The sequence below is a fragment of the Phyllostomus discolor genome, chromosome X (genome assembly GCF_004126475.2).
Source record: "Phyllostomus discolor isolate MPI-MPIP mPhyDis1 chromosome X, mPhyDis1.pri.v3, whole genome shotgun sequence".
Lineage (NCBI taxonomy): Eukaryota > Metazoa > Chordata > Mammalia > Chiroptera > Phyllostomidae > Phyllostomus > Phyllostomus discolor.
This window is the reverse complement of record NC_050198.1, coordinates 70,942,506-70,969,071: the sequence shown is the minus strand read 5'-3', so window position 1 is coordinate 70,969,071 and position 26,566 is coordinate 70,942,506. Positions and strand designations below refer to the sequence as shown.

The 26,566-nt window shown below is 41.4% G+C and overlaps 2 protein-coding genes, 1 non-coding gene and 1 pseudogene across 3 annotated transcripts; 3 read left to right on the top strand and 1 right to left on the bottom strand.

Annotated features, from left to right (window-relative positions):
* Positions 1 to 4,096: 4,096 nt before the first annotated feature.
* On the top strand, positions 4,097 to 7,427 carry LOC114505150 (S-adenosylmethionine decarboxylase proenzyme-like). Its single transcript, XM_036017087.1, is given in 1 exon segment — positions 4,097 to 7,427. A coding segment is annotated over 1 exon segment (1,005 nt). The 5' UTR covers positions 4,097 to 4,365; the 3' UTR covers positions 5,371 to 7,427.
* A 1,272-nt stretch (positions 7,428 to 8,699) lies between these two features.
* On the top strand, positions 8,700 to 12,969 carry RPL39 (ribosomal protein L39). Its single transcript, XM_028522714.2, has 3 exons — positions 8,700 to 8,852; positions 10,581 to 10,684; positions 12,884 to 12,969. The coding sequence occupies exons 1-3, from the start codon at positions 8,850 to 8,852 to the stop codon at positions 12,930 to 12,932; spliced, it is 156 nt and encodes a 51-aa protein (XP_028378515.1). The 5' UTR covers positions 8,700 to 8,849; the 3' UTR covers positions 12,933 to 12,969.
* Positions 12,247 to 12,379, top strand: LOC114505848. Its single transcript, XR_003685310.1, has one exon. It is a non-coding gene; the product is annotated as a small nucleolar RNA SNORA69 (small nucleolar RNA).
* A 1,794-nt stretch (positions 12,970 to 14,763) lies between the features above and the next one.
* On the bottom strand, positions 14,764 to 15,825 carry LOC114505520 (annotated as a pseudogene).
* Between the last annotated feature and the right edge of the window lie 10,741 nt (positions 15,826 to 26,566).

The following is a 26,566-nucleotide window of genomic DNA, read 5'->3' as shown; positions in this document are numbered from 1 at the left end:
TTATTTTTTTTTTTTTAATTCTTGTTTCTTCATTCTTTTCTGGTTGAATGTTTGTTTCTTATTTCTGTTCCAAATTGTCGATTTGAGTCCTGGTTTCCTTTCCTTCACTGTTGGTTCTCTGTATGTTTTTCTTTATTTCACTTTGCATAGCCTTTGCTTCTTCTATTTTGCATCTGTAGTCGATCATTTCTTTTTTAAAAAAAATTATTTATTTATTTTTTTAGAGAGAGGGGAAGGGAGAAAGAAAGAGAAACATCAATGTGTGGTTGCCTCTTGCATGCCCCATACTGGGGAGCTGGCTTGCAACCCAGCCATGTGCCCTGAGTAGGAATTGAACCAGTGACCCTTTGGTTCACAGGCCCATGCTCAGTCCACTAAGCTACACCAGCCAGGGTCATATTCAGTCACTTCTGTTATCATCCTGATTACCAATGTTTTGAACTCCACATCTGATAGGTTATAGATAGGCTATCTCCTTGTTGCTTACTTCTTTTTCTGGAGCTTTGATCTGTTCTTTCATTTGAGCAATATTTCTTTGTCTTGGTGCACCTGTTATATAGTAAGGGGCAGAGCCTTATGTATTCCCCAAGGCAGGGCAACCCACCTTGCTGCGTTATGGCTCTGTCTGGGGGGAGGGGTCCAAGAGGGAACAATGCCACTTGCTCAGCTCTCAGCAGGCTTTCAGTCACTTTCCCTGCTGCCCACAAGCAAATTGGGCCCTCTGTGCTGATTCCTGGGTGGACGGGTTTGTGAAAGTTCTAGGGCCCTGTTGGTCTCTCCAATGAATTCTCCTGTGAGACCGGGAGTTTCTCCTGCTGGCACAACACCCACATGTTTTTACCACCAGAGGTTTTCAGCCTTTAGTTTCCCAGTGCTGGAACCGTGGGTTGTGCGGCCTGTCTTGTTTCCCAGTTGTTCCTCCCAGTTTTCTGCATGTGAATGTGGGACTGCCTAGTCTACCAGTGGCTGCCTCACCTGCCCACAGTCGACTCCCTTGCTGCGAGTCCCCTCCACCCTGGCTGCCCATCTCTGCCCCTCCTACCAGTCTGGATGAGTGTTTCTTCTTTGACTCCTTGGTTATCAGACTTCCATACAGTTTTCTGTCAGTTACAGTTGTTTTTTGTCTTTAAATTTGTTATTGTCCTTCTTTTGCTTGTGTAAGGAAGCAAATCATATCTACCCACACCTCCATCTTGGCCAAAATTCCCCATTCTTGTAATTGTTTGTACGTTTTTTATGGTTCCTAGCACTATCAGCCTGGTTGCAATACAAGGGAGTGAAAGTAATCAGGGCTGCTTGTTTACTGAGCTTGGTGGCTATTATGTGTTGGGTATATATTAACTCATAGTTAACGACGTGCTTATTATATTTTGCCAGTGACTCTATCCTTGCCACAAGACTATGAGTTAAGAAATATTATTTATCCCAATTTTACAGAAGAGAGGACTGAGGCACAGATGGGCTAATTTATGTATCTAAAGTCACATAGCTAGTATGTTGCATAGTATCTTAACTTAACCTTAATCACCTCAGTAAAGACCCTAAAATTATTTTTCTACCCCCACAGTGTCAACTTCAATTTGATATGAAATGATCTTAGAGTTCTATGATGAAGACGATGATGGCAATTTCATCAACTAAGGGTTTATTTGCTGTTCCTTTAGCCACCAAAAAGAAAAGACTGGTTCATAAGCAAATAAATGAATGAGTAGATGATAGAAAGATAGATCAATGATAGATAGAATTCAGGTTACAAAGCCTGAGGTCTCTCACTTCAATTAAATGTAAAATTATCTGGATGGGATTAATGTAATGAAACTTCTGTTAAACAACAGTAATTATGAAATTGGGCTCAAGCTTCTTATGGCTTCTGTATTTCCTCTCTAAACCTAAGACACTAGCATTCGGTTGCCCAAGACAGAAATGTGAGACCATATCCTACTAATTTTATTTCACAGTCATTCTTTGATTTTATTTCTTCTTATTCAATATCATTGGGATTATCTCACTTAGGGCCATCATCCTTTCTTCCCCAGAATATTTCCAAAGCTTCCTACCTAGTTTGTTTGTTCTACCATCTGTCACTATATTTTAGTCTGGATTTGTAACCATTTTTGTGCCATGGAAACTTATGGCAGTCTGATGAAGTTTATAGAACTATTTTCAGAATGTTTTAAAAACAAAGTACATAGGCCCTGGATGGGTGTTTCAATTGTTTGGAGTGTCGTCCTGAACACCAAAAGGTTGTGGGTTTGATTCCCAGTTAGGGCACATATAGGAGGTAACCAATATGTTTCTCTCTCACATTGATCTCTCTCTCTCTCTCTCTCTCTCTCTCTCTCTCTCCCTTTCCTGCTCCCCTCCCTTACTCTCTCTCTCTAAAACCAAAAAACATACCCTCAGTGAGGATTAAAAAACAAAGTACATAGGATTATGAAGAAAACCAATTACACTACAACATAGCTATCAAAATATTTTCTGGAAGAATTGAGTGCTATGGCAACACATGGGCTTCTTAACAGTTCTACTTATGATTTTAATAACTACTGTAACTTCAAACAAATGATGAGTATATATGTGATATTTCAAGACATCTGCACTGTAGGCATGCAGATTATTTCAAGCTGAAAACAGTGCAAGTGCAACAAACTCAAGAATAATTTTTTTTTTACCTTTCCCTTTACTTGACTAAAGGAATTCAGGTATAAAAACCTGCCTAACAGAAGGAGGCTGTCACCTTAGCATAATAATATCTAAGTGTGGCAGACAGGGAGGAACCTGCAAAGTCTGTTAGATTCCCCATTGTTTCTGGGTGACCAGGCAAAATTTTATTTACCAAATGTCTGCTCTTTCTCATCTACCTGTGAGTTGCCTACTTTCCCTTTGAAGTCCCAGACCTGTCTCCCTCTCCTTAGTCTGGAAATGACATATAAGCCTCAATTGCCCAATAAGTCATTGGATCTTGTATTCTTATGGAACCCCTGTAGATACTGATGCAATACATTTGGTCATTTGCCTCCTATTAATATCCCATGTTAATTTGATTAGTCCAGCCAGGAGAATTTAGAAAGATGGGAGGAAAATTATTTTTCTACCCACACAGCATCAAATTCAATATGATATGAAATGATCTTAGATTTCTATTGGTGACCAAGACATAGGTACTGCTAATGCCACTGCAATTTGTTGCCTACATTTGTAAATAAAGAAAGCACTACATTTCAGAGTTTAATGAAAATTAAGTGAATCATCCAAGTTCATGTACCCTGTGAATTCTTCTGGACCCTTGTGGAACCCCGGCTAAAAACCCTCACGTTAATCTATTATTGCAAAAATGCTCGAGATGACTGCAAAGATACATAAAGAGTTCTGTTTTAACACTGTATTTTTTATTTTTAGAAAAAGGGGAAGGGAGGAAGAAAGAGAGGAAGGCAAACATTGGTCCATTGCCTCTCACACGCCCCCAACCAGGGACCTGGCCTGCAACCAAGGCATGTGCCCTGACTGGGAATCAGACCTGCAACCTTTCTCTTTGCAGCCTGGTGCCCAACCCACTGAGCCACACCAGTCAGGGCTAAAGAGTTCTGTTTTTAATTGGGAAGAAAAAGATGAAAATGGAAACATTAACATCCAAAACATTGCCATTAATTCCTATAGATTTTGCCAAAGGTGGATTACAAAGTCAATCTGGGCTTCCGGGCAGCCAAGGAAATGATTCTTTCCAGAATTTTCTCAGCTTAAAACCTTGATCAGCAACCTCTTGCCTAGACAGCTCTATGGCAGTCTCTAGTCTTACAGTCTAGTCTCATCTGGTCCAGCCCCTGAGTCAAAAACCCACATAACTTTTGACTCCTTAAAAGCTCAGTCTTCCTTTGCTATCCACCAGGCGATTGGTTCCAGGACCCCTGCCCCCATACCAAAATCACAGATGCTCAAGTCTGTTTTATATAAAATGGCATAAAACAATGCATACAGTTGTAGAACAATGCATACGGTTGGCCCTCCACATCTGCATCCCAGGACTGCAAACTGTGGATTGAAAATGCTGTTTAGGCTTCCACAGTATGGCTGGCGACATTAGCTAGCGCTCGCTCTGCTCTCTCTAACGGGGAAACCGCGGACTGCAAGAGACTGAACTGTATCTGCCTCTATATCCAACAGACTCACGTTCAACTTTAGCTCACAAAAAAGCCGGGGAAATTTTATTAATCCTTTTTTTAAAAAAAGTTAATATAAAATTATAGCAAAAAAAAAAAAGGAACCTGAACTTTAGTAACAGCTGAAACAATCCACAGCAGCGGCGGGAGAAGAGATTTAATTTAGTTGATTTTCTGTGGTTGTTGGTTGTTCGCTAGTCTCACAGTGATGGAAGCTGCACATTTTTTCAAAGGGACGGAGAAGCTACTGGAGGTTTGGTTCTCCAGGCAGCAACCTGACGCAAATCAAGGATCTGGGGATCTTCGCACCATCCCAAGATCCGAGTGGGACATACTTTTGAAGGATGTGCAATGTTCAATCATAAGTGTGACAAAAACTGACAAGCAGGAAGCTTATGTACTCAGTGAGAGTAGCATGTTTGTCTCCAAGAGACGTTTCATTTTGAAGACATGTGGTACCACCCTCTTGCTGAAAGCACTGGTTCCCCTGTTGAAACTTGCTAGGGATTACAGTGGGTTTGACTCAATTCAAAGCTTCTTTTATTCTCGTAAGAATTTCATGAAGCCTTCTCACCAAGGGTACCCACACAGGAATTTCCAGGAAGAAATAGAGTTTCTTAATGCAATTTTCCCAAATGGCGCAGCATATTGTATGGGACGTATGAATTCTGACTGTTAGTACTTGTATACTTTGGATTTCCCAGAGAGTAGGGTAATCAGTCAGCCAGATCAAACCCTGGAAATTCTGATGAGTGAGCTTGACCCAGCAGTTATGGACCAGTTCTACATGAAAGATGGTGTTACTGCAAAGGATGTCACTCGTGAGAGTGGAATTCGTGACCTGATACCAGGTTCTGTCATTGATGCCACAATGTTCAATCCTTGTGGGTATTCAATGAATGGCATGAAATCGGTTGGAACTTATTGGACTATTCACATCACTCCAGAACCAGAATTTTCTTATGTTAGCTTTGAAACAAACTTAAGTCAGACCTCCTATGATGACCTGATCAGGAAAGTTGTGGAAGTCTTCAAGCCAGGAAAGTTTGTGACCACCTTGTTTGTAAACCAGAGTTCTAAATGTTGCACAGTGCTTTCTTCACCCCAGAAGATTGAAGGTTTTAAACGTCTTGATTGCCAGAGTGCTATGTTCAATGATTACAACTTTGTTTTTACCAGTTTTGCTAAGAAGCAGCAACAACAGCAGAGTTGATTAAGAAAAATGAAGAAAAAACGCAAAAAGAGAACACACATAGAAGAAGGTGGTGGCTGCTCTTTAGATATTGATACCGGGGGCTGTGCTTTCCATAACCACCACCTAGTAGTTGCAGAAGGCCCTAGACGTAATGATAGTGTAATCATTTTGAATTGTATGCATTATTATATCAAGGAGTTGGATATCTTGCATGAATGCTCTCTTCTGTGTTTAGGTATCCTATGCCACTCTTGCTGTGAAATTGAAGTGCATGTAGAAAAAAACTTTTACTATGTGAAACTTTACAACACTTGTGACAAAAATTCAATTCGGTTTATGCACAGTGTAATATTTCTCCAGGTATCATCCAAAATTCCCCACAGACAAGGCTTTCATCCTCCTTAGGTGTTGGCCTCAGCCAAACCATCCAGGACTGTTCTAAAATTGCTGCCAGAATAATTACATCCAGTTACCTCCAATTTCTAGAACATATTTTCTACTAATGTTATTGAAACCAATTTCTACTTTATACAGATGTTTTTTGCAACAGCAAGTAAAGTTTTTTCTTCCATGAGTACAGTCCTCTAAGAAAATGATTGCCATTATCCATTTTATGTATGACTATTTTAACATTGCTTCCAGTGCTTGTATTCCTTTGATTTCATTCCTCACCGTGGTGTCTCCCCTTCCAACCCTGCCCCAATAAAGCAATAAACTGTTACACTATGGGTTATACCAATCTTATACCCCAGAGGGAAGGACAAGGAGGATGGACCCTAGGATTAATTGTTTTTAAGGTCAAGGGAGTTTGGCTTTTTTATTGGCATTGGCTCTTCTGGAAGATCGTGACAGAAATAAACTTACAGTGTTGATTAGCAAGGAAGACACATAAATTAACATTAGGAAATACTGGCAGAACTTGTATGGGAACTGTATGCCATTCTGTGTTCTCCAGCAAATAAGATTAGCTTCTCATGCGTACCATGTCTTTACTAACTTGGTAAGTAGTAATATAAAAAATGTTATTACTACTTTGATTAGCAAGGAGATTTCAGATAAAGGTTGTACTGGATTCAGTAAGTCAAATCAGATCACTCACCTTAATTTTTAGTTTAGCAGCCATTTCCACCAATTTCCATTAATAATGTACCATAAACTTTAGTTCAAAGCAGCATCAGTGTCTTTGCCGTCTTGTGACTTGAAGTTCTGCGACTTTGTAATACATGTGATAATGTTCTGACTCTCCATGTGCTCCTCTTCCTGGTGGTGGTTCTTTCACCATGTTTCCAGAGGATCGAGTGAATGACCAGAATGAGAACTCTTCAGGTTATTCAGACATACACAGTGAAGCAGAATTATCCATGAGATACAAGAATTTCCAAAGTGGTCAATGGGAAATGACTAGAAATACAGGCTTTCAAGAGTTGGCATTTTTGGCTACATTTCCAAATACTTTGAGATTTAAGCGGCCTAGAAAACAGCAAAGTTGACTAAATTTTGTATTCTTGTCCTCAAATTTTTTTTTCTTTGTGGCGTGATGCAGTGATGTTTTTGTTCCTTCCGTACTTATAAATGAAACACATTTTTTTTAGTGTTTCTAAACATAAAATCTACTTGGTTTGAAATCAAGTGGTTGGAACACTTCTGACTTTTATTTTATGCACGTTCTTGATGCAAAGTTTCATTGAAGAAGCTTTCAATCAATGGATCAGTTTGATTCTTAACTAGCACACAGTACCTGATGTTTTGGTGCTGTTTTGAGGACCAATGCTCAAAGTGGATTTTGTTCTTGAACAGTGTCCCAGTAGATTTGATGACGTGTTGGCTTGAGGTCTAATTTTTTTCTAATAGATTTAAGATTTCTATCTAATGTTGAAAAACTAAGCAAATTTGTATGAAACAAAACCTAGAAGAATGAAAACTGTAGATTAAATAGTAATTTAAATTGATTTTAGTATGTATAGAGGAGGGAAATTTTTGTTGCCTTAATTTCTCTTTGGTGGTGTTGGACTTAAATCAGTTGAAATGTATTTATGTACCACACTTTAAGCTTCAATAAAAGTTTGCTTAATTGATTGTCTAGTGGAAAAAAAAAAAGAAAATACTGTTTAGGTTGAACGCATGGATGTGAAATCCGGGGACACAAAACACTGACTGTATGTTGTTCTGTCAATGTAAGAAACACCCAAACCTGTAGAGAATTTTTGTGAGTTTATTAGAGCCAAACTGACAACAATTGCCAGGAAAGAAAATCTCGACAGATTGAGAAAATGCTCTGGAAAATGGTAGTTTTGCACCATACTTCATATGTTACAATCAAAAGAGAAGACATAAGTAGTTTACATGAAATCCATTGGTGATGGATTAGGGAGGCTGGAGAAAGCAAGGAGGAGGGGCGTTGGGGTGGGAACCTTTGGGATTAGGACAAAAAGTAAAATGATAGACACTTTTACAAAGGTGGGTATAAAATAGTTAAGTCAAAAATTAGCACAATAGTAACCATGAGAGGAGTTGTGGTCTGCACTTGGTGTGGCGCCTGTGGATTTGCCACAAAAACATCTATCCACTGCCTCTCGCTCGTCCAACCAGGGGCCCCCCAACCAGGGATCTGGCCGGCAACCCACACCTGTGCCCAGATCAAGACTCAATCCCGGGAACTTTTGGTTTGCTGGACACCACCCAACCCACTGAGCCACACCAATCAGGGCAATAAGTTTTTCTTTTTTTTTTTTTTTTTTGTTCTCACAGTCTTTTTTTTTTTATTTCAATCATTGTTCAAGTACAGTTTTCTGCCCCCTACTCCCGTTTCAGCCCCTCCACCCAACCCTCCCCCCTTCCCCCCAAGTTTTTCTTTCAGACCATCCTTTGCGGTTACTTTAGGTCTCTGCGTTCCAGGCAGCCACGCTGGCCTCCCCTGAGATAGTCAGGTTAGTATATGGCCCCTTTTCCTCAACACTTTGAAAAAAACCCACGTATAAGTGGGCACACACAGTTCAAAAACATATTGTTCTAGGGTCAACTTTATTTCAAGCCATCGAGAAAAGGTGTTCCCAGGCCTGTCTCTCACGCGCACCAGCCCAAACGCAGGCGGAAACGTGTGTCGTGCTCAGACTTGATGTCCCTCCCCCTTCCTTTGGAGTTACACCCGCCCACTCCGCTCCATCCGCCTTCCGAAGGGCTTCTGCGTTGGCATTTATAATGGCCGTTGTCCTCACCCACGAAGCGGGTGCTCCTGGCACAATGACAGACTCCAAGGAACCCACTTACAGAAAACATACAAAGCAAATTCCATTTCACAGGAATAAGCCTATTTCCCACAAGTCCACGGGAGTGCGTGACGGGAGGGGCCTGTCGGGAGGAGGTGGTGAGCGCGTTGCGTCATTTCCCCAACCCCGCCCTCAAACCGCCCCCCGTAGTGCAGGGTGTAAACGCGTCTTTCCGCTTCCTCCTTTCTCTTTCTCCGCCATTGTGGTTCGTGAGGTTTGTTCTTCTTCGCCATGGTAAGTCCATCCTTTTCCATCGGCCCGAGGGTGGCTTCCCGAGGTCTGAGGTCTCACGCGAGCTCGCCTGCGCCATGGGTTGAGCATGGGTGCGGGGCCCTTTTAGAGGGTTTTTGCGGGGAAGGTCGAGTTTGGTCACCGCTCTAGTCGGCGGGCCTGGCGGGAAGCTAGTGAGCCACGAAGCACCTGGGAAGGAGCGGGCCGCGCTGCCGCCACGAGGTCTGAAAGGGGTGCACTATATTCCAGGCCGCTGCCCAGGTGGTCTGAGCTCCGCTTCCCTTCGCCCTTTTCCGAGAGCGAACTGTAATTTTCAGGCAGACGGAAAAGTCGTTGGCGGCGGTGGGGGGGGGGGGCGCACTCCAGAAATCATGGCCTGACTGTGGGCAGCCTGCGACAAGTCCCTGGCACCAACAATAGAATGTGGGGTACTGATTTTCGTAAAGTTTTTTTAACTTGGCGGCCAGGACCCCACCCCATTATGAGTTTCCGGGACTTTTTTTTGTTCGGAAACTTGAGCTTCACCCCATGGAAGCGCCTGAAAAAAAGGAGTGCTGTGATGTGAACTTACGCCGTTTCGGCATTCTTCGTAAAATGCCAACTGCCTACAGTTACTCTTGTGGGTTTTTCCTGCGATGGTTCCCTGAGAAGTTAAACTTCTTTGTAGGTTTCTAGACATGGAGAGGATCAGTATTTTTGGTGCTTTATAGTTTTAATAGTTGACAGGAAATTTAATTCACAAATGCTGGGAGAGAGGGGTGTAGTCTTTTACAATGGCTGCTGTCGTGCAAGGGTGTGTTGGGTCGCGTTGGCCAGACTATAGACGTGCATTTGTTGCTATTTCTCCAGATTGCACTGCAAACGGGCATGGGATGGTTGTGGTTGGATGTACATGAGCAGAGTTTTTCATGAAAGCCAATAGATGCAAAAGGAAATGGGGAAAGTCAGCCTTGGAAAATGCCATTTTAAATAGCATTAGGCCCTCACTGGTGTGGCTTAGTGGATTGAGCACCAGCCTGTGAGCCTAAAGTTCACCGGTTCGGTTCCGGTCGGCACATGCCTGGGTTGTAGGCTAGGTCCCCAGTGGGGGGCGCGTGAGAGGCAACCACACGTTGGTGATTGTCTCCCTCCCTTCCCCTCTCTCTAAAAATAAGTAAAATGTTTTTTAAAGATAGCATTAGAATTACTATCAAAATGATCAGCAGGTTAGAACAGATCTACTGAATGTAGGGAACGTTGTGTAAATCTTAATTACTTTCTCAGTGACCTTGGAATGTGGTTACTCCTGTTTTACAAAGGTCATTGAGACTTGAGTTGCATGTTATACATTATTTGGTTTACTAAATGCTGTGTTCTTCAAAGCCCAAGTTCCCCAGCTCTCACCATCCCCCATGTGGCCTAGGGAAGACAGGAAGGTGCCCTAACCTCAGAGCACAGAGGATCTGGGTTTGAATCTGAGCTCTGCACAGTAATACTTTTACTTTGGGGTTAGGTTACATATCTCCCTGACCCTGGCTTACTTATTTATTTTTTTATTTGAACAATAGGAATTATGGTATCTCCCTCGAGCCATTACAAGGAACAAAAGGTGGATGGGATTTGGAACTTAGAGGGTTGTTTTTAGTATATATTAAGCATTCAGATGTTTGTTGGATTGAGGGAATTCTTGCATTTGAATATTTTTAGCAATTTCTGGTATTATTGTGTAAATTGATTGCATATCCTTTCCAGTCTTCTCACAAGACTTTCAGGATCAAGAGGTTCCTGGCCAAGAAACAAAAGCAGAATCGGCCCATTCCTCAATGGATTCGGATGAAAACTGGTAATAAAATCAGGTAAGCACACCATCCTCCTGTTGTTGTTGTTGTTTTAATTTAAGATTGCTTTGGGGGCCTAAGTATACAATTAGAAGTTATATGCAATCCAATTTCTCCTGAACTACCATTCTGAAATTCTTGAAATGTGTATCCTCTGGTTTTCTAGATAGCAAAGTTCTGGGTTGTCTTTGGTGTGGGCCAGAGCATAAGATTAAAGGCTATCTCATTACACATCCCAGCGGGGAAGACCATGATGCTTACCTAATCCATCTTTGAAATGTTTATCTTTTTAAAGATTGGAATATTGTTCTCCACTGCAGAAATAGTTGAATTGATGGCTTTGGAAGAAAGACTTTGCTACAAAGGACCGCCAATCCAAGTCATCTAGGCCAACTCCAAGGGCTCACAGCCAGTGACAGCCTTGGTGTGTTAAACAGCGACGTGAAAATTGCTGCCCACTATATGCCAGTTGTTTGCTACCTTGGTTTATTGGGTACTAGATATTAGCCTTTGTTATTTATGCATATTAATGTGTAGGGGATGTCTCTTTGTTGTTGGGGCAGCTAGAATTTAAATATTTATTTCTTACAGAAAGGGGAAGGGAGGGGAAAAAGAGGGAGAGAAACATCATTTGGTTGCCTGTCATACAGCCCGAGCAGGACCAAACCTGCAACTTAGGCATGTGCCCAAACCAAGAATAGAACTGGTGAGCTTTCACTTTGTGGCACAACGCCTAACCAGCTGAGCCATCCTGGTCAGGGCTGCAGTTAGAATTTAAAGCACATGGTGCTGACCATCATACGATGCTGAGGAAAAAAGCATTGAGTCAGTTGGTGAAGTGCTTTGTTTGGCAGCTCAGCCCTGCTACAAGTTTGATGGATTTCTGTTGGGAGCATCAGACATCCATAGCCCCTCCCCCTTCCCCTTTTCTAATATAACAACATGAACATGAGTTTCTCTATCCAGTGATGGTGGGGCGTGCCTTTATGTTATAGGTTGTTTTAAGTAATGAAAGAAATGTAAGTGAAGTGCAGTGCCTATTTCAATGGAAGGGTGCCTACAATGATCAATATTAGCCTCTTGCTCTGTGGACTTTGTATTTAGCATTACACACTCTTGGCTGAGAGAATTGGCATGATACAGTGATTTTTCTATTGTCTAAGCTGTCTTCCAACTTTTAAAATGTATTGAAAACAGCCCTGGCCAGGTGGCTCAGTTGATTGGAGCATCATCCCATACACCAAAGAGGTTGTGGGTTTGATCGTTTGATCCCTGGTGGGGTCCTGTACAGGAGGTAACTGATCAGTGTTTGTCTCTCCTCTGCTCTTTAAAAACTGATAAACATATCCTCAGGTGAGGATAAAAAATGTATTGAGCCCTGGTTGGTGTGGCTCAGTGGACTGAGTGCCAGCCAGCCTGTGAACTAAAAGGTTCTGGTTTGATTCCCAGTCAGGGCACCTTCCTGGGTTGCAGGCCAGGTCCCCAGTAGGGGGTGTGTAAGAGGTAACCAATCGATGTATCTCACACATAGATGTTTTTCTCCCTCTCCCTCTAAAAATAAATCTTTTAAAAATGGATTGAAAGCAGGTTGCAATTACAGTGCTTCATTTTGTGGAAGTACTGCCATTATCCTGCTGAAAGAAAATCTTGTGTTGATCATTTTTGATTTTGCCTTCATGAGGGTAAAGTCATGACAGACTGACATGGACAATTCTGAGATGGCCTTATCTCTGCAAATCACTTTTGGTGTTGAAGTGACTGCGAATGTTAATGTATTATAAAAATTATAGGAACTTTTATATGTATGTGTGACCCATTATGTAGAAATGACCTTTTGATGTAGTTTAGAAAGTAGAGGGATTCAAGATATACATGTCTCTGCCTGGGTCTGCCCTACATCTGCTGAATCACAGGTGAGTGAGTGTACACTCTGGGAAGGGAGAGCTTCCCCACCGCTCCCACACCAACTAAGAACCAGTGTTTTCCTACTGTGGAATCATTTTGAGAGGTAAAAATTTGATTTGACTAGTTCTTAAACATCTAGCAAATCATTTTTTACTCTCCAAAAAGAGCTCCAAACTTGTTGAAGGAAGGAAAAAGTGGGACCCTTTGCCTTTCGAGGCTTTTATGGTGCTTAAAGGGCAAAGTTAATGCTGAATGAGAGCAACTAAATTGCAGTCAGACTGTCTTTTTAACTTGCAGTTTTCTTCTGTGTAGGTACAACTCCAAGAGGAGACATTGGAGAAGAACCAAACTGGGTCTATAAGGAAGGGCACATCAGAGATGTCTCATATTTACGCTCTCTATTCGTGTTGTCTGCCTCTTGAAGTCACAGAAAAGACCACCGCTGTGGGGACAGTTTGGCATTTTATTGGAAGCTGGATTATTTTTTTCTTGACATTTTTCCTTGGGTTGTAGGTTGGTTCATTAATAAATGTGAGGCCACTTAAACTTCTGTTGTATTCTGATTTGTGAGTGTTCAATGATACAAATGTTCTCTGGCTACTAATACCTCAGTATGACTAGTGTGAGTAAGGAACTTCCCCCCTCCCCCCCCCCGAAAGATTAAACATCAATGTGTGGTTGCTTCTTGCACACCCTCCCCACTGGGGACCCGGCCCACAGCCCAAGCATGTGCCCTAGACTGGGAATCAGACCAGCGATCCTTTGGTTTGCAGGCCAGGCACTCGATCCACTGAGCCACACCAGCCAGGACTGATACATATATTTTTTAAGTTTATGTAAACATTTATTTGATTATAATATGTATAAAGTGATACTATTACATATGATACCATTGCAATTTAAATGAAAGGTGTGGGTTTTATTCCATTCCAGTTTACACTATCTCCTGAGTAGTGTGAGGCCCAACAAAATAGGGGTGAGGGGCAGGTAAGCTAGAAGCAGGGTGATTTTTAGTCAACTAAACTTGAGTTGCCTCCCACATTGCTGGGGAATGTGGAATATGTCAACTGAAATGCGCACAATATAATGCCAAATGTGCGGCCCTGTCTAGAATACTCCGTATCCAGTTGAATCAAGAATTTCCTGCTCTTTTATTAACTTGGTCCTGACAAAGGCATTGAAAGTCCTAGAAAAATAACTCTTCGATTTACCATTCCCTAAAGTACAGAGGAGATGAAGGTAGGCCAGTCACTTTATTGCTGCTGCCAGAGAGGCAGGCCCCTTATAATTCATAGAAAAATGCTCTTGCTCAATTACTGATAGTAGTTTTTAGTGGTTTCCTAAGCAGTACTGAATTCTATTATGCTCATTCCTGCTGAGTGGATGGTCTCATAAGACTAACTTTCTAAAGCATTTTCATGCTGACTTGTTCAGAGAATGTTCTACATGGTAGAGTGCAGAAAAGGGAATGCTTAGGTTAGTGTATCTGTGGTTTATGGCTTCCCACAATAGCCTAACCTCCCTTTTTCTGCTCTGGATGGAAAATCACCCATCTTATGATGGTCTTGCTGCCTGTAGTATGTGCAGCAGTGGCCCACAAATTCTGTTCTTAAACCTTTTAGTTTAAAAAAAGGTTTTTTTTTTTTAAAGGATAATCTATTTTTTTAAAGATTTAGAGAGGGCAAGGGAGGGAGAAAGGGGGAGAGAAATCAATGTGTGATTGCCTCTTGAGCGCCCCCTAGTGGTGATGGTGGGGTTGGCCTGCAGCCCAGGCATGTGCCCAGGCTGGGAATTGACTAGAGAGCCTTTGATTTGCTGTCCAGTGCTCAATCCACTGAGCCACACCAGCATGTCCCTCAACTTTTTAAATTGACTGGTGACTACGTGTTAAAAGTTTGCTTTGAAAGTGTGGGTTTGTCTAAGCTCCCAGGAACCAAATGCCTTCAGTCTTAGTAATGTTAAGTAAGAAACAGCCTGCCTAGGTTAGATATAAGTGAAATTTAAGAATAAAAAGAGTGCTGAGCCTTGGCTGGTGTGGTTGCCACCTGCAAACCAAAGGGTCACTGGTTTGATTCCCAGTCGGGGCACATGCCTGGGTTGTGGGGCAGGTCCCTAGTAGGGGGTGTGCCAGAGGCAACCACACTGTTTACCTCCCTCCTTCCCTTTCCCTCTCTAAAAATAAATCTTTAAAAAATAGAGCTGAAAAAATATGTCATTTGAGAAAATAAGGGAGGAAATTAGATGAAACTGGTGCTCAAAGCTGCTCTAATACTAAATATTTGGTTAGGTATTCATAATTTGCACAGATGCAGTAACAAAAGAAACTTCTTAGAAGAGAAGGACATGGAGGTCTGGAGCTTCTGTTGGAGCAAGATTCTTCTGGTTTTTGTTATATACCATTGAGTTCATTTAGTGACTAATTCAGTGTCTGATGTGAGCACACGTTGTCTTTGTTCTTGGCATGTTTTTCTTCTAAGTCATCGATTGTCTTTTCCAGTTTGGCAACTGTTCTTTGCAAGTTGAGCACAGGTCTCAGCCTCTGAGTTTGCCAGACAGAAGTTTAATTTCTTCATACTTATTTTCCTTTTCAGAATATTTTCAGAGGCAGCCTCCAGCGACTTGAGGGTTGTTAGTGACATTCTTGAGTTCTTCCTCCAGGTAACCATTTTAGTGCTGACACCTCAGCATGCTCCTCTGCCCTCTCCAGCTCGCCCTCTAGGATGACCAATTTATGAGCTACCTCTTCATTATTTGCAGTCAGCCTCTTCTGCAATGTGCTTGGCCTCCTTGAGCTGCAGCTCCTGGATCTCCAACTTCTCTCATTTTTCATGGCCCAGTTTTCTATTACCTTTGTTTCTCTCTCTCCCATCAGCAGCCTTTTCTGCTTTCCTCTAGCTTTTGCAGGGCTGTGGGCAAGTGGTTCATGAGCCCTGTCCAACTCCTCAACAAGGTGCATGTGTTGATTGAAAGCTGCCACATCCCCTTCAGCTTTTTTGTCCTGTTCCTGCTGCTGTCCAGTTTTCACTAGGCCCTGCGCACAGTCCTCCACCTCGTCCATCTGCTGCCCCACCACCTTCAGTGAGTTGAGGCCAGCTGTGGCACAGAGATGCACACAGCAGGCTCTCGGCTTGGCTAGACTTGTCTTTGGTGAAAGCTGCAGGAACTGATTTTTTAAATTTTATTTAATTGTAGTTACATACCTCCAGGTGGCTAGTGGCTTTTATGCCTTCTGTTACGGGAAGTGCATGTGTCATCCTGGTGCTTGAGGGTAGCACATTGTTTTAAAATAAATAGCATCTTTATATGCTCTTCCTCAATATGAGTAGGAATCATCTGAACCAGAGGTTGACAAACTACTGCTGCCTGTTATTGTACAGCCTGTGAGCTAAATTTGTGCATTTTTAAATGGTTGAAAAAAGCAAAAGAATATTTTGATGCTTAAAGTTGACTGGATATTTATGTGCTGGACACTTCTAAATTCTTGGAATTAATCTGTTGGTAGACAAATACATCGTATGTTAGGTTAATAATAGGCCATTATGCAAGCCATAGCAAATGTCTGGAAAAGGTGGAAAGCAACAAATGTCCTCATTACCCCTGGAATTAGGGTGAAACTGCAGCAAGAGAAAGGAGTTCTTTAGGTCTGAATCTCAGCTCAGAGAATGATTCGTTCATTATGCCCTCAGGTCCAGAGGTAACGTAGTAGGTGCTTTTATTAAGTTTTCTTTGTTTAAATTATTGACCTCTGGTTTCTCCTAATTTGAACTTGATTTACGTGGTATGTAATAACATCTAAGTGGTTTTAAGGCTATATGACATCACAACAGACTGCAGGATTAGGTAAGAATTTAGTTATCTGCTGTTAAGAAAGATAATCTGCAAGCACCACTCTTCTCATTAACTTCTTAAATTTTTTGTTACATGTTTTTGTTTTTCAACAGTGATATATAGAAAAAATTTGAAGGCTTGATTCTTAAATTATCCTGTTTTCTTAAAGCAAAATTGTTTTTTTTTGATTTTTCAATTGCAGTTGACATACAATATTAGTTTCAGCTGTACAACAGTGATTATACATTTATATAATTTACCAAGTGATCACCTTGATAAATCTAGTACCCACCTGACACCATCCATAGTTATTACAATATTATTGACTATATTCCCTATGTGGCACTTTATATCCCTGTGACTATTTTGAAGGGACTTTTTATTATTTTTTAAATTTATTTTATTTTTTTAAGAGTTTAGTTATTTATTTTTAGAGAGAGGGAGAAACATCAATGTGTGGTTGCCTCTTGTACACCCCACGTTTGGGGACCTGGCCTGCAACCGAAGCATGTGCCCTGACTGGGAATCGAACTATGACCCCTTGGTTCACAGGCCCACGCTCAATCCACTGAGCCACACCAGGCAGGGTTGGGACTTTTTTTTTAAAGATTTTGTTTATTCCTTTTAGGAGAAAGGAGAGAGGATGGAGCATCGATTGGCTGCCTCTTGTTTGCCCTGAAATGGGAACCTGGCCCACAACCAGGCATGTGCCCTGACAGGAAGTTGAAACAGCAACCTTGTAGTTCACAGGCTGCTGCTTAATCCACTGAGCTACCCCAGCCAGCGCTTCCTGTGACTATTTTGTAACTATCAATTTGTACTTAATCTCTTCAACCTTTTTACCCAACACTCCCATCCCATCCAGCCATTATCAAAATGTTCTCTATCTATGAGATTGTTTCCATTTTCATTTACTTTTTAGATTCCACGTATAATTGAAATCATGGCACTTGTCTCTCTCTGACTTATTTTATTCAGCACATTACCCTCTAGGTCTGTCCATGTTGGTGCAGATGGCAATATTACATTCTTATGGCTGAGTCATACTTCATTGTATGTATGCACCACCACTTCTTTACCCATTCATCCATTGATGGACACTCAGGATGTGCTCATGTCTTGACTACTGTTAATAGTGCTGCAATGAACATATGGGTGTATATGCCTCTTGAAATTAGTATTTTGGATTTCTTTAAATACCCAGAAATGGTATTGCTGGTTCTTTGTATCTTGTTACAACCTTTGTTTTTTTGTTTGTTTGTTTTTGTTTTTTTTAAACTACCTTTTTTTTTAAAGATTTTATTTATTTATTTTTTTAGAGAGGGAAGGGAGGGAGGGAGAGAGAGACCAAGAGAGAGAGAGAGAGAAACATCAATGTGTGGTTGCTGGGCGTTATGGCCTGCAACCCAGGCATGTACCCTGGCTGGGAATCGAACCTGGGACACTTTGGTTCCCAGCCTGTGCTCAATCCACTGAGCTACGCCAGCCAGGGCTACAACCTTTGTTTTAAAGTTTATTTTGTCTGGTATAAGTATTGCTACCCCAGCTTATTTTTGTTTCCTTTTTTTTTTTTTCTATAATGAGTACATACTGTGTTTGGGGTCCTCGAAAGCTGGTTACAGATATAAATGTTTATATCTGTACAGATATAAGTTTCATCATTGTTTCTCACACTTTATTTTATTTTTAAAGATTTTATTCATTTTTATAGCGGAAGAGAAAGAAGTATCAATGTGTGGTTGCCTCTCGTACTGGGGACCTGGCCTGCAACCCAGGCATGTGCTCTGACTGGGAATCGAACCAGCAATACTTTGGTTTGCAGCCTGTGCTCAATCCACTGAACTACACCAACCAGGGCTGTTTTCATTTTCATGAAATACCTCTTTCCATCCCTTTACTTTCAATCTGTGTGTTTCTGCATCTGGAGTCTCTTGTGGACAGCATATGTGAGGGTCTTGTTTTCCAATCCATTCAACCACCCTATATCTTTTTAAAATTTTATTATTTTAATCCTCACCCAAGAGTATGTTTATTGATTTTAAATAGAGGAAAGGAAAAAAATAGAGAAAGACCCTTTTTTTTGTACTTAAAGAAGACCTGTTAACATTTCATATAATAGTGGTTTGATGGTGATAAACTCCTTTAGCTTTACTTGTTTGGGAAAGCCTTTATCTATCCTTCATGATAGCTTTGTTGGGTACAGTAATCTTGATTGTAGGTCCTTGCTTTTCATCACTTGGAATACATGCCTGCAAAGTTTCTTTTAAGAAATCAGCTGACAGTCTTATGGGAGGTCCCTTGTAGGTTAGTAACAGGGTTCTGTTGCCTCTTTGGGTTCCTCTTGTTTGGGACTTCATGTGCTTCCTGGGATTGTATGCCTATTTCCTTCACCAAGTAAAGGAAGTTTCCATCATTTGGGTGGGGCAGGGTATCAGGATCCCCAGGGCAGGGTGAGCAGTGTTAACCAGGTTGATGGAGACTCATATATGGCACCTGACTGTGGGCTGTAGGGGAGGGCTCTCTAAAGGAACAATGGCCTCTGGCCCTCGCTGGTGTGGCTCAGTGGATTGAGCATGGGCCTGTATGGCTGGGTTGTGGGGCCAGGTCCCCAGTAGAGGGTGTGTGAGAGGCAAACATACTGATGTTTCTCTCCCTCTCTTCCTTTCCCCCCATCTGTAAAAATAAATACATAAAATTTTTTTAGAAGCCCTGGCTGGTGTGGTTCAGTGGATTAAGCACCAGCCTGCAAACCAAAAGGTCACTGGTTCGATTCCCAGTCAGGGCACATGCCTGGGTTGCAGGCCAGGTCCCCAGTTGGGGGCATGTGAGAGGCAACCAATTGACATCTCTCACACTTTCTCTTCCCCTCTCTCTCTCTCAAAAAAAATATGTTTTTAATTTTAAAAAAAGCATCACTGGTTTGATTCCCAGTGAGGCCACATGCCTGGGTTGCAGGCCATATCCCCAGTGTGGTGTGTGCTGGAGGCAACCATACATTGATGTTTCACTCCCTCTCTTCCTCATCTCTCTAAAATAAATAAAATCTTTTAAAAATAAATAAATAAATTGAAAAGCAAAACAAAACTAAGAATGGCTTCTGCTGGAGTTCAGAGCTAGTGAGTCCTGGTAAGTGTGTGCAGGCCTTTTAGGAGGAATGCCTGGGACTCCATAACCTCTCAGCCACAGTCCCTCCTGCTTTTCACAGCCAAAAGTTATGGGGACTTATGTTCCCAGTACTGGAACCCTGGGCTGGGACCCCTTGCTCCTCGGTGGGGGGGGTGCCTCTGAAGCTGATACATCCCCAATTTTTAACCACCACACATGGGTGTGGGACCAGCCCATTTTGCATCTCTGCCCCTCCCACCAGTCTCCACGTGGCTTTATATCCTTAGTTTATTAGCATTTATGTTCAGTTAGACTTAAGTTTAGTTATTTTGATGTGGTTGTGGGAGGAGGTGAGTACAGCCTTACCTACTCTGCCATCTTGAATAGGAAGCCTATTAACATTTAAACAAATACTTCAGCCTCACTGTTCAGAGTAGGTTGGGACCAGGCTGAGGTCACACACACCTTGAATAGGTAAGATGAAAATTGAAAGAGAAAGTGACATGGGTACCAGTGTTGGTTGGCTGTGAATAAGGGGTTTCTTTTGAGCCTGGGGGTTGGACAACAGGTTCTGGTCCCAGTGGCCCTTCTAGCTTGTACAATTGCTAGTAGTTGTTTCCTCATCTGTGATGGTCTAGATCCGTGTTTCCTGAAGGGAGGGATGGGAACTTCAGATTTATATTTACCCATAAGAAGTGCAGTATAAGGTGTCAGCTTTTGCAAGATACTAGTCAACTTTGTGGTGATTTTCCTTGGTGGCCTATTTAGAAGCAGGCAGCAGCAGAGTGGTGGTCAAGAGTTGGCAGATTCAAATCTGTCTTTTATCATTGACCAGCTGTAAATCTCTGCTATCTGTAACATGGGGCCAGTGGGACCTCCCTCAGGGCTGTGAGCATGAAGTGTAATAATGCACTAAAGCACTTAATTCAGTCCCTGACTAGGAAAAGAAGAGGAATGGGGAGTGAGCAGGATGAAAGTTTTGGCGTGGATAACTCCCCAGCAGACATGTACTATATACTAGATAGAGCTAAAATAACACACAGGGACCAAAGATAGTGGGGAGGTGACTTGTAGTGGGAGAAGTCAGGTGGAAGATCATACTCCCAGTCAGGCTAATTGGGGCTGCTTGTCTGAAGCTGTTGATGGGGACTGTGGCAGGGACAGCAGGACAGGATGACTCGACTCTTAGCCTGACACTAAATGAAACTGTTCTCTTGATCAATTTGAATAATTTAGATTCCAGAAGAGCTGATAATACAGATGTTTTGGAGGTGTTTTATGAAGACAGATGCATGTAATAGTAATGAGAGAAATGGCAGAGAAACACCAAAAAACAAACACAAGCAGAATAGGCAGGCCAGAGTAATTTTCTAGAAGAAGCAAAGAAAAAAGTAAAATTTAAAAGTTAACACCCTTCTCCTGTAAAAAAAAAAAAACAAAAACAAACAAACAAACCTCACTACTAGCCCTTGCTGGTGTGGCTCAGTTGGTTGGAGTGTCATCCCATGTACCTGAAGGTTATGGGTTCATTTCCCAGTCAGGGCACATACCTAGGTTGCAGGTTTGATCCCTGGTTGGGGTACAGACAGAAGACAGGTGATCAATGTTTCTCTCTAAAAGCAATAAGAAGATATCCTCTGGTAAAGGGAAAAAAATCCAAACTCGCTACTGTCAATACCGGAATTAAAAACTTTTAAAATAACATACATAGAGAAAAGTTCACTTACAAGTGTATAGCATGAGAAATTTTCACAGGGTAAATCCAGTTGCGTCACTACCACCCAGATCAAGGGACAGAACACAATCATTATCCCAGAAATCCCTCCTTGGGCCCCGCCTTCCAGTCACCATCACCCTCAAGTATAACTGTCCTAATATCTAACAACATAAACTAGTCTTGCCTGTGTTTGCATTTTATATAAATGGAATAGTAAACTGTGTACTTTTGTGTCTTGTTTTTGCTTACAATCACATCAGATTGACCCAAGTTTCTGTGTCGTGTGATTTTTCTTTGCCGCATAGTATTCCACTGTGAATATACCATAATTTATTTCCCCATTTTCCAGTTGGTAGGCATTTATAAGTTTTCCAGGTTGAGGCCTTTACGACCAGTGCTGCTGTGAACATCTTTATATATACTGTATTTTGCCATGTATAATGTGCTCCCACAATTTTGTGCACGTTATACATGGGATTATTATGCCCATGGTATATAATTATACCTATGTATAATGCACATCCTTATTCCTAAAAAATTCTGGGCAAAAGCCCTAGCTAGTGTTGCTCAGTGGATTGAGTGCCAGCCTGTGAACTGAAAGGTCGTTGGTTCAATTCCCAGTCAGGGCACATGCTTGGGTTGCAGGCAAGGTTCCCACTGGTGTGTGTGTGAGAGCCAACTGATTGATGTTTCTCTCCCTTCCCCTCTCTAACAAAAAATAAAATCTTTAAAAAAATTAAAATAAAATTAATAAACATTGATTTTTATTGAGATTAATATATGTCTCATACATTGATGTATCTCTTCCTCTCTTCCCCTATCTCTAAAAATAAATAAAATCTCTTTTAAAAATGAATAAACATATCCTCAGGTGACGATTTAAAAAGAACAGGAAAATTAAACAACTTTCAGGGTTAGAAAAGAGCCACTCAGATATGTTGCCTTCTTTTTTTAAAGATTTTATTTACTTTTAGAGAGGGGAAGGGAGGGAGAAAGAAAGGGAGAGAACATCAATGTGTGAGAGATACATTGATTGGCTGCCTCTCTCACACCCCCAACCCAGGCATGTGCCCTGACAAGGAATTGAACCAGCAACCTTTGAGTTCACAGGTTTGTGCTCAACTAACTGAGCCACACCAGCCAGAGCAGTTGCTTTCTTTATTAAAAACAAAAGGGTATCTAATACAAGCCTTCAAAGATGTTTCAGGGCAGTGGGCTGCCAGGCTTCAAGGAGAAGGAGAAGCAGGGCTTTGGAAGCCATTGAGAAGCCAGGCAGGCTGCTCTCTGTCTCTGTTAGGATCATTTTTCCAGCTTCTTTCTGCATGTCCACTTTACTCTTGTCCCTCTTGGCAGACCTGCTTCCTCTGTTTCTCTTAGCACAAGGCCAAACATGGCCTCCTCTGTCTCAGGTTAGGTTAGGTGACCAGAGGAAATGGGTAAGAATCTCTGAATCCTAATAGCATGATCCTGAGAGGGTGAGCCTGAATGGCCCAGTCAAGAGTCTAATCAGCTATGGCTGAGGGGGCAGCATCCTGTATAATCATGACTGCCTTTTGGGTGGGCTCTGTGGCACCCACAGAAAGCAATTTGGGCTGAGCAGACATTCTCAGAAGTGCAGTGGAGCTCTGAGCTAGAAACAAGGCCTGAGGATTAGTCTCTGGGCCTTTATCCTCTTCTGGTTGCTAGTGTCACCCAGTGTTTTTTACAGACAGGCCTTTATGTTGGTTTTTGTTTATGTTTTCTTTTCTTTGGGTATTTTCAGAGGCTTCCAAGAATACTGAGACATTGGAAAGACAGCATGTCAAATAAATGAGAGAATCCTGAAACAAATCAGGCCTATGAGCCGTGGAATTTGAAAAAACTACATACGCTTTTGACCTAAAACCAAATTCTTGGGTTTGGACTGCAAATACAGGAGTCCAAACTAGACTCAAATGTTCCCTCTCTCCAGAAACTCAGGGACAACTCCCATATTCTTTTCTGGAGCCTCTCCTTCTGGAGGGAGCCCTTGTAACTTCCTTACACACCATGGCCCAGCACCTGTCTCTGTGAGTATTCTCTGAGGTGTGTATTTTGTTCAGTTCCAAATAACACAAGGCAGAGACAACTTATTCTATTGTCATCTATTCATTATTGTGGTTGTCCTTAAAAACATTTAAAAAATAAAATGACCATAGGGGAAACTGAGTACAGGTTATAGAGGAACTCTCTAATATTCATGCAACTTTTCTGTAAATCTAAAATGAAATGTTTACCTAAAAAATAAAACAAAATAGCCCTGGCTGGTATGGCTCAGTGCATTGAGCACCAGCCTGTGAAACAAAGGGTTGCTGGTTCAGTTCCTGGTAAGGACACATGCCTGGATTGCAGGCCAGGTTCCCTGGTGTGGGGCATGTGAGAGCAACCACATGTTGATGTTTCTCTCCCTCTCTTTCTCCCTCCCTTCCCCTCTGTCTAAAAATAAAATATTTTAAAACTAAATAAATAAAATCTTAAAAAAAATAACCTACCAAATACCTAAGCCTAAGGGTGAAATTGATTACATATACATTTTCTTTTTTTAAATTTTTAAATTATAGTTGACATTCAATATTATATTAGTTTCAGGTATACAACATAGTGGTTAGACATTGATATAACTTACAAAATGATCCCCCCAATAAATGTAGTATTCACCTGACACCACGTATAGTTATAGGACCTACCTGGCACCATACATAGTTATTACAATATTATTCACTCTATTTCTTATGCTGTACTTAGCATCCCTGTGACTGTTTTGTAACTACTAATTTGTACTTCTTAATCCCTTCACTTTTTGCACTCAGCCCCCCAAATCTCCTTTCATGTGGCAACGATCAGTTTGTTCTCTGTATCTATGAATTTGTTTCTGTTTTGTTTGTTTGTTGTGGTTCTGCATATAAGTGAAATCATACAGTATTTGCCACTTTGTCTGACCTATTTTACTTAGCATAATACCTTCTAGGTCCATCCATGTTGTTGCAAATGGTAAGATTTCATTCATTTTTATGGCTGAGTAATATTCTATTGTATATATGTACCACCTCTTCTTTATCCAATTGTCTATCAATGGACACTTCACTTTTGTCCATATCTTGGCTACTATAAATAACTCTGCAATGAACATAGGGGTGTATATATTCTTTCTAATCAGTGTTTTGATTTTCTTCAGATATATTCCCAGAAGTGGAATTGCTGGGTCATGAGGCAGTTGCATTTTTAATTTTTAGAGGTATCTCCATACTTTTTTCCACAGTGGCTGCATTAGTCTGTATTCCCACTAACAGTGCATGAGGGTTCCCGTTCTCCTTTCTCCACATCCTCTCCAATACTTGTTGCTTGTTAATTTATTGCTAAAAGCTATTCTGATGGGTGTGAGATGATATCTCATTGTGGTTTTGATTTGCTTTTCTCTGATGATTAGTAATGTTGAGCATCTTTTCATGTGTGTATTGGCCATCGGTATGTCCTCAATGCAGAAATATCTACTCAGGTCCTCTGCCCATGTTTCAATAGGATTTAATTTTGTTTTTGTTTTGATGTTAAGTTTTATGAGCTCTGTATGTATTTTGGATATTAATACCTCATTGTGTATATCATTGGTGAATATATTCTCCCATTCAGTAGGCTCTTTTCATTTCATTGATGGTTTCCTTTGCTGTGCAAACACTTTATTTTTTTTTCTTTTAGTGATTCCAGAGAAAAGGGAAAAGGGCGAGGAAGAGGAGAAACATCAATGTGAGAAAGACACCTGTTGGTTGCCTCTTGCACATGCCCAAACAGGGAATGTACCCTGACTAGAAATCAAACCTGCAAACTTTCTGTTTGTGGGATGACACCCAACCAACTGAACCACACCAGCCAGGGCTGAAAAAACTTTTTAGTTTGACCCTGGCTGGCGTAACTCAGTGAATTGAGCGTGGGCTGCGAACCAAAGTGTTGCAGATTCGATTCCCAGTCGGGGCACATGCCTGGGTTGCAGGCCATGGCCCCCAGCAACCACACATTGATGTTTCTCTCTCTCTCTCTCTCTCCCTCCCTTCCCTCTCTAAAAATAAATGGGTAAAATCTTAAAAAAAAAACAAACTTTTTACTTTTATGTAGTTCCATTTGATTTTTTTCTTTTGTTTCCCTTGCCCAAGGAGACATATCCAAGAAAATATAACTAAGAACAATGTCAGAGAGTTTACTGCCTGTTTTCTTCTAGGGGTTTTAGGGTTTTGGGTCTTACATTTAAGTCTTTATCCCATTTTGAGTTTATTCTTGTATATGGGGTAAGAAAGTGATCTACTTTCATTTTTTGCATATATCTGTACAGTTTTTCCAACACCATTTATTCAAGAGACTGTCTTTACCCCATTGTATATTCTTGTCTCCTTTTTCATAGATTAATTGACTATATAGTCGTGAGTTTCTTAGTGGGCTCTGTATTCTGATCCATTGATCTATTTGTCTGTTTTTTTTTTATTTTTATTTATTTTTAGAGAGAGGATAAGGGAAGGAGAAAGAGAAGGAGAGAAACATCAGTGTTTACTTGCTTCTCATGCTCCTCCTACTGGGGACCTGGCACACAACCCAGGCATGTGCCCTGACTAGGAATCAAACTGCCAACCCTTTGATTTGTAGGTCAGTGATCAATCCACTGAGCCATACCAGCCAGGGCAATGTATGTACTTTCAAGTGTGGTGCTCAAGGAGGCATGCTCATGGGAGAGTGAGTTCTTGGTATGTTGTGTTTACAAATCACCAAAAGCTGTTGAGCTCTGCCTGTGATGTTTACATTTTAAAAACTGACCTTAAGGTGTTTCTACATAGGTTGGTTCCTCGGAGGTTGACAGAGAAATGTACTATTTCTAGGTTGTTTGATTTTTTTTTGAAATTGCTCTTGAATTAGATATAAGACCACTTCATTTATTTTTTTACGATTTTATTTATTTATTTTTAGAGAGAAGGGAAAGGAAGGAGAAGAAAGAGTGGGGGAGAAACATCACTGTGTGGTTGCCTCTCATGTGCCCCAAACTGGGGACCCGGCCCTGCAATCCAGGCATGTGACCCAGCTGGCAAGTGAAATGGCAACGCTTGGGTTCACAGGCCCATGCTCAATCCACTGAGCTACACCAGCCAGGGCTAGGTTGTTTGATCTTAACACAACCCTCTGTAGGTGTTTCGGTGAATTGCATGGGGGCAGCAGAGTGACACGGAAAGCTCACTGCATGCTTTTCACTTACTGGCTGGGCAGCTTTAGGGGAGTTACTTAACTGGAATTCCTGAGTATGTGTGAAATGGGGATTAATAACATTGTGCTACTGACTGGCTGTGACAATT

Coding starts and splice junctions, on each gene's coding strand:
- RPL39 (XM_028522714.2), top strand. Junction 10,685..12,883: donor AAAACTGGTAATAAAATCAG/GTAAGCACACCA, acceptor TCTTCTGTGTAG/GTACAACTCCAAGAGGAGAC.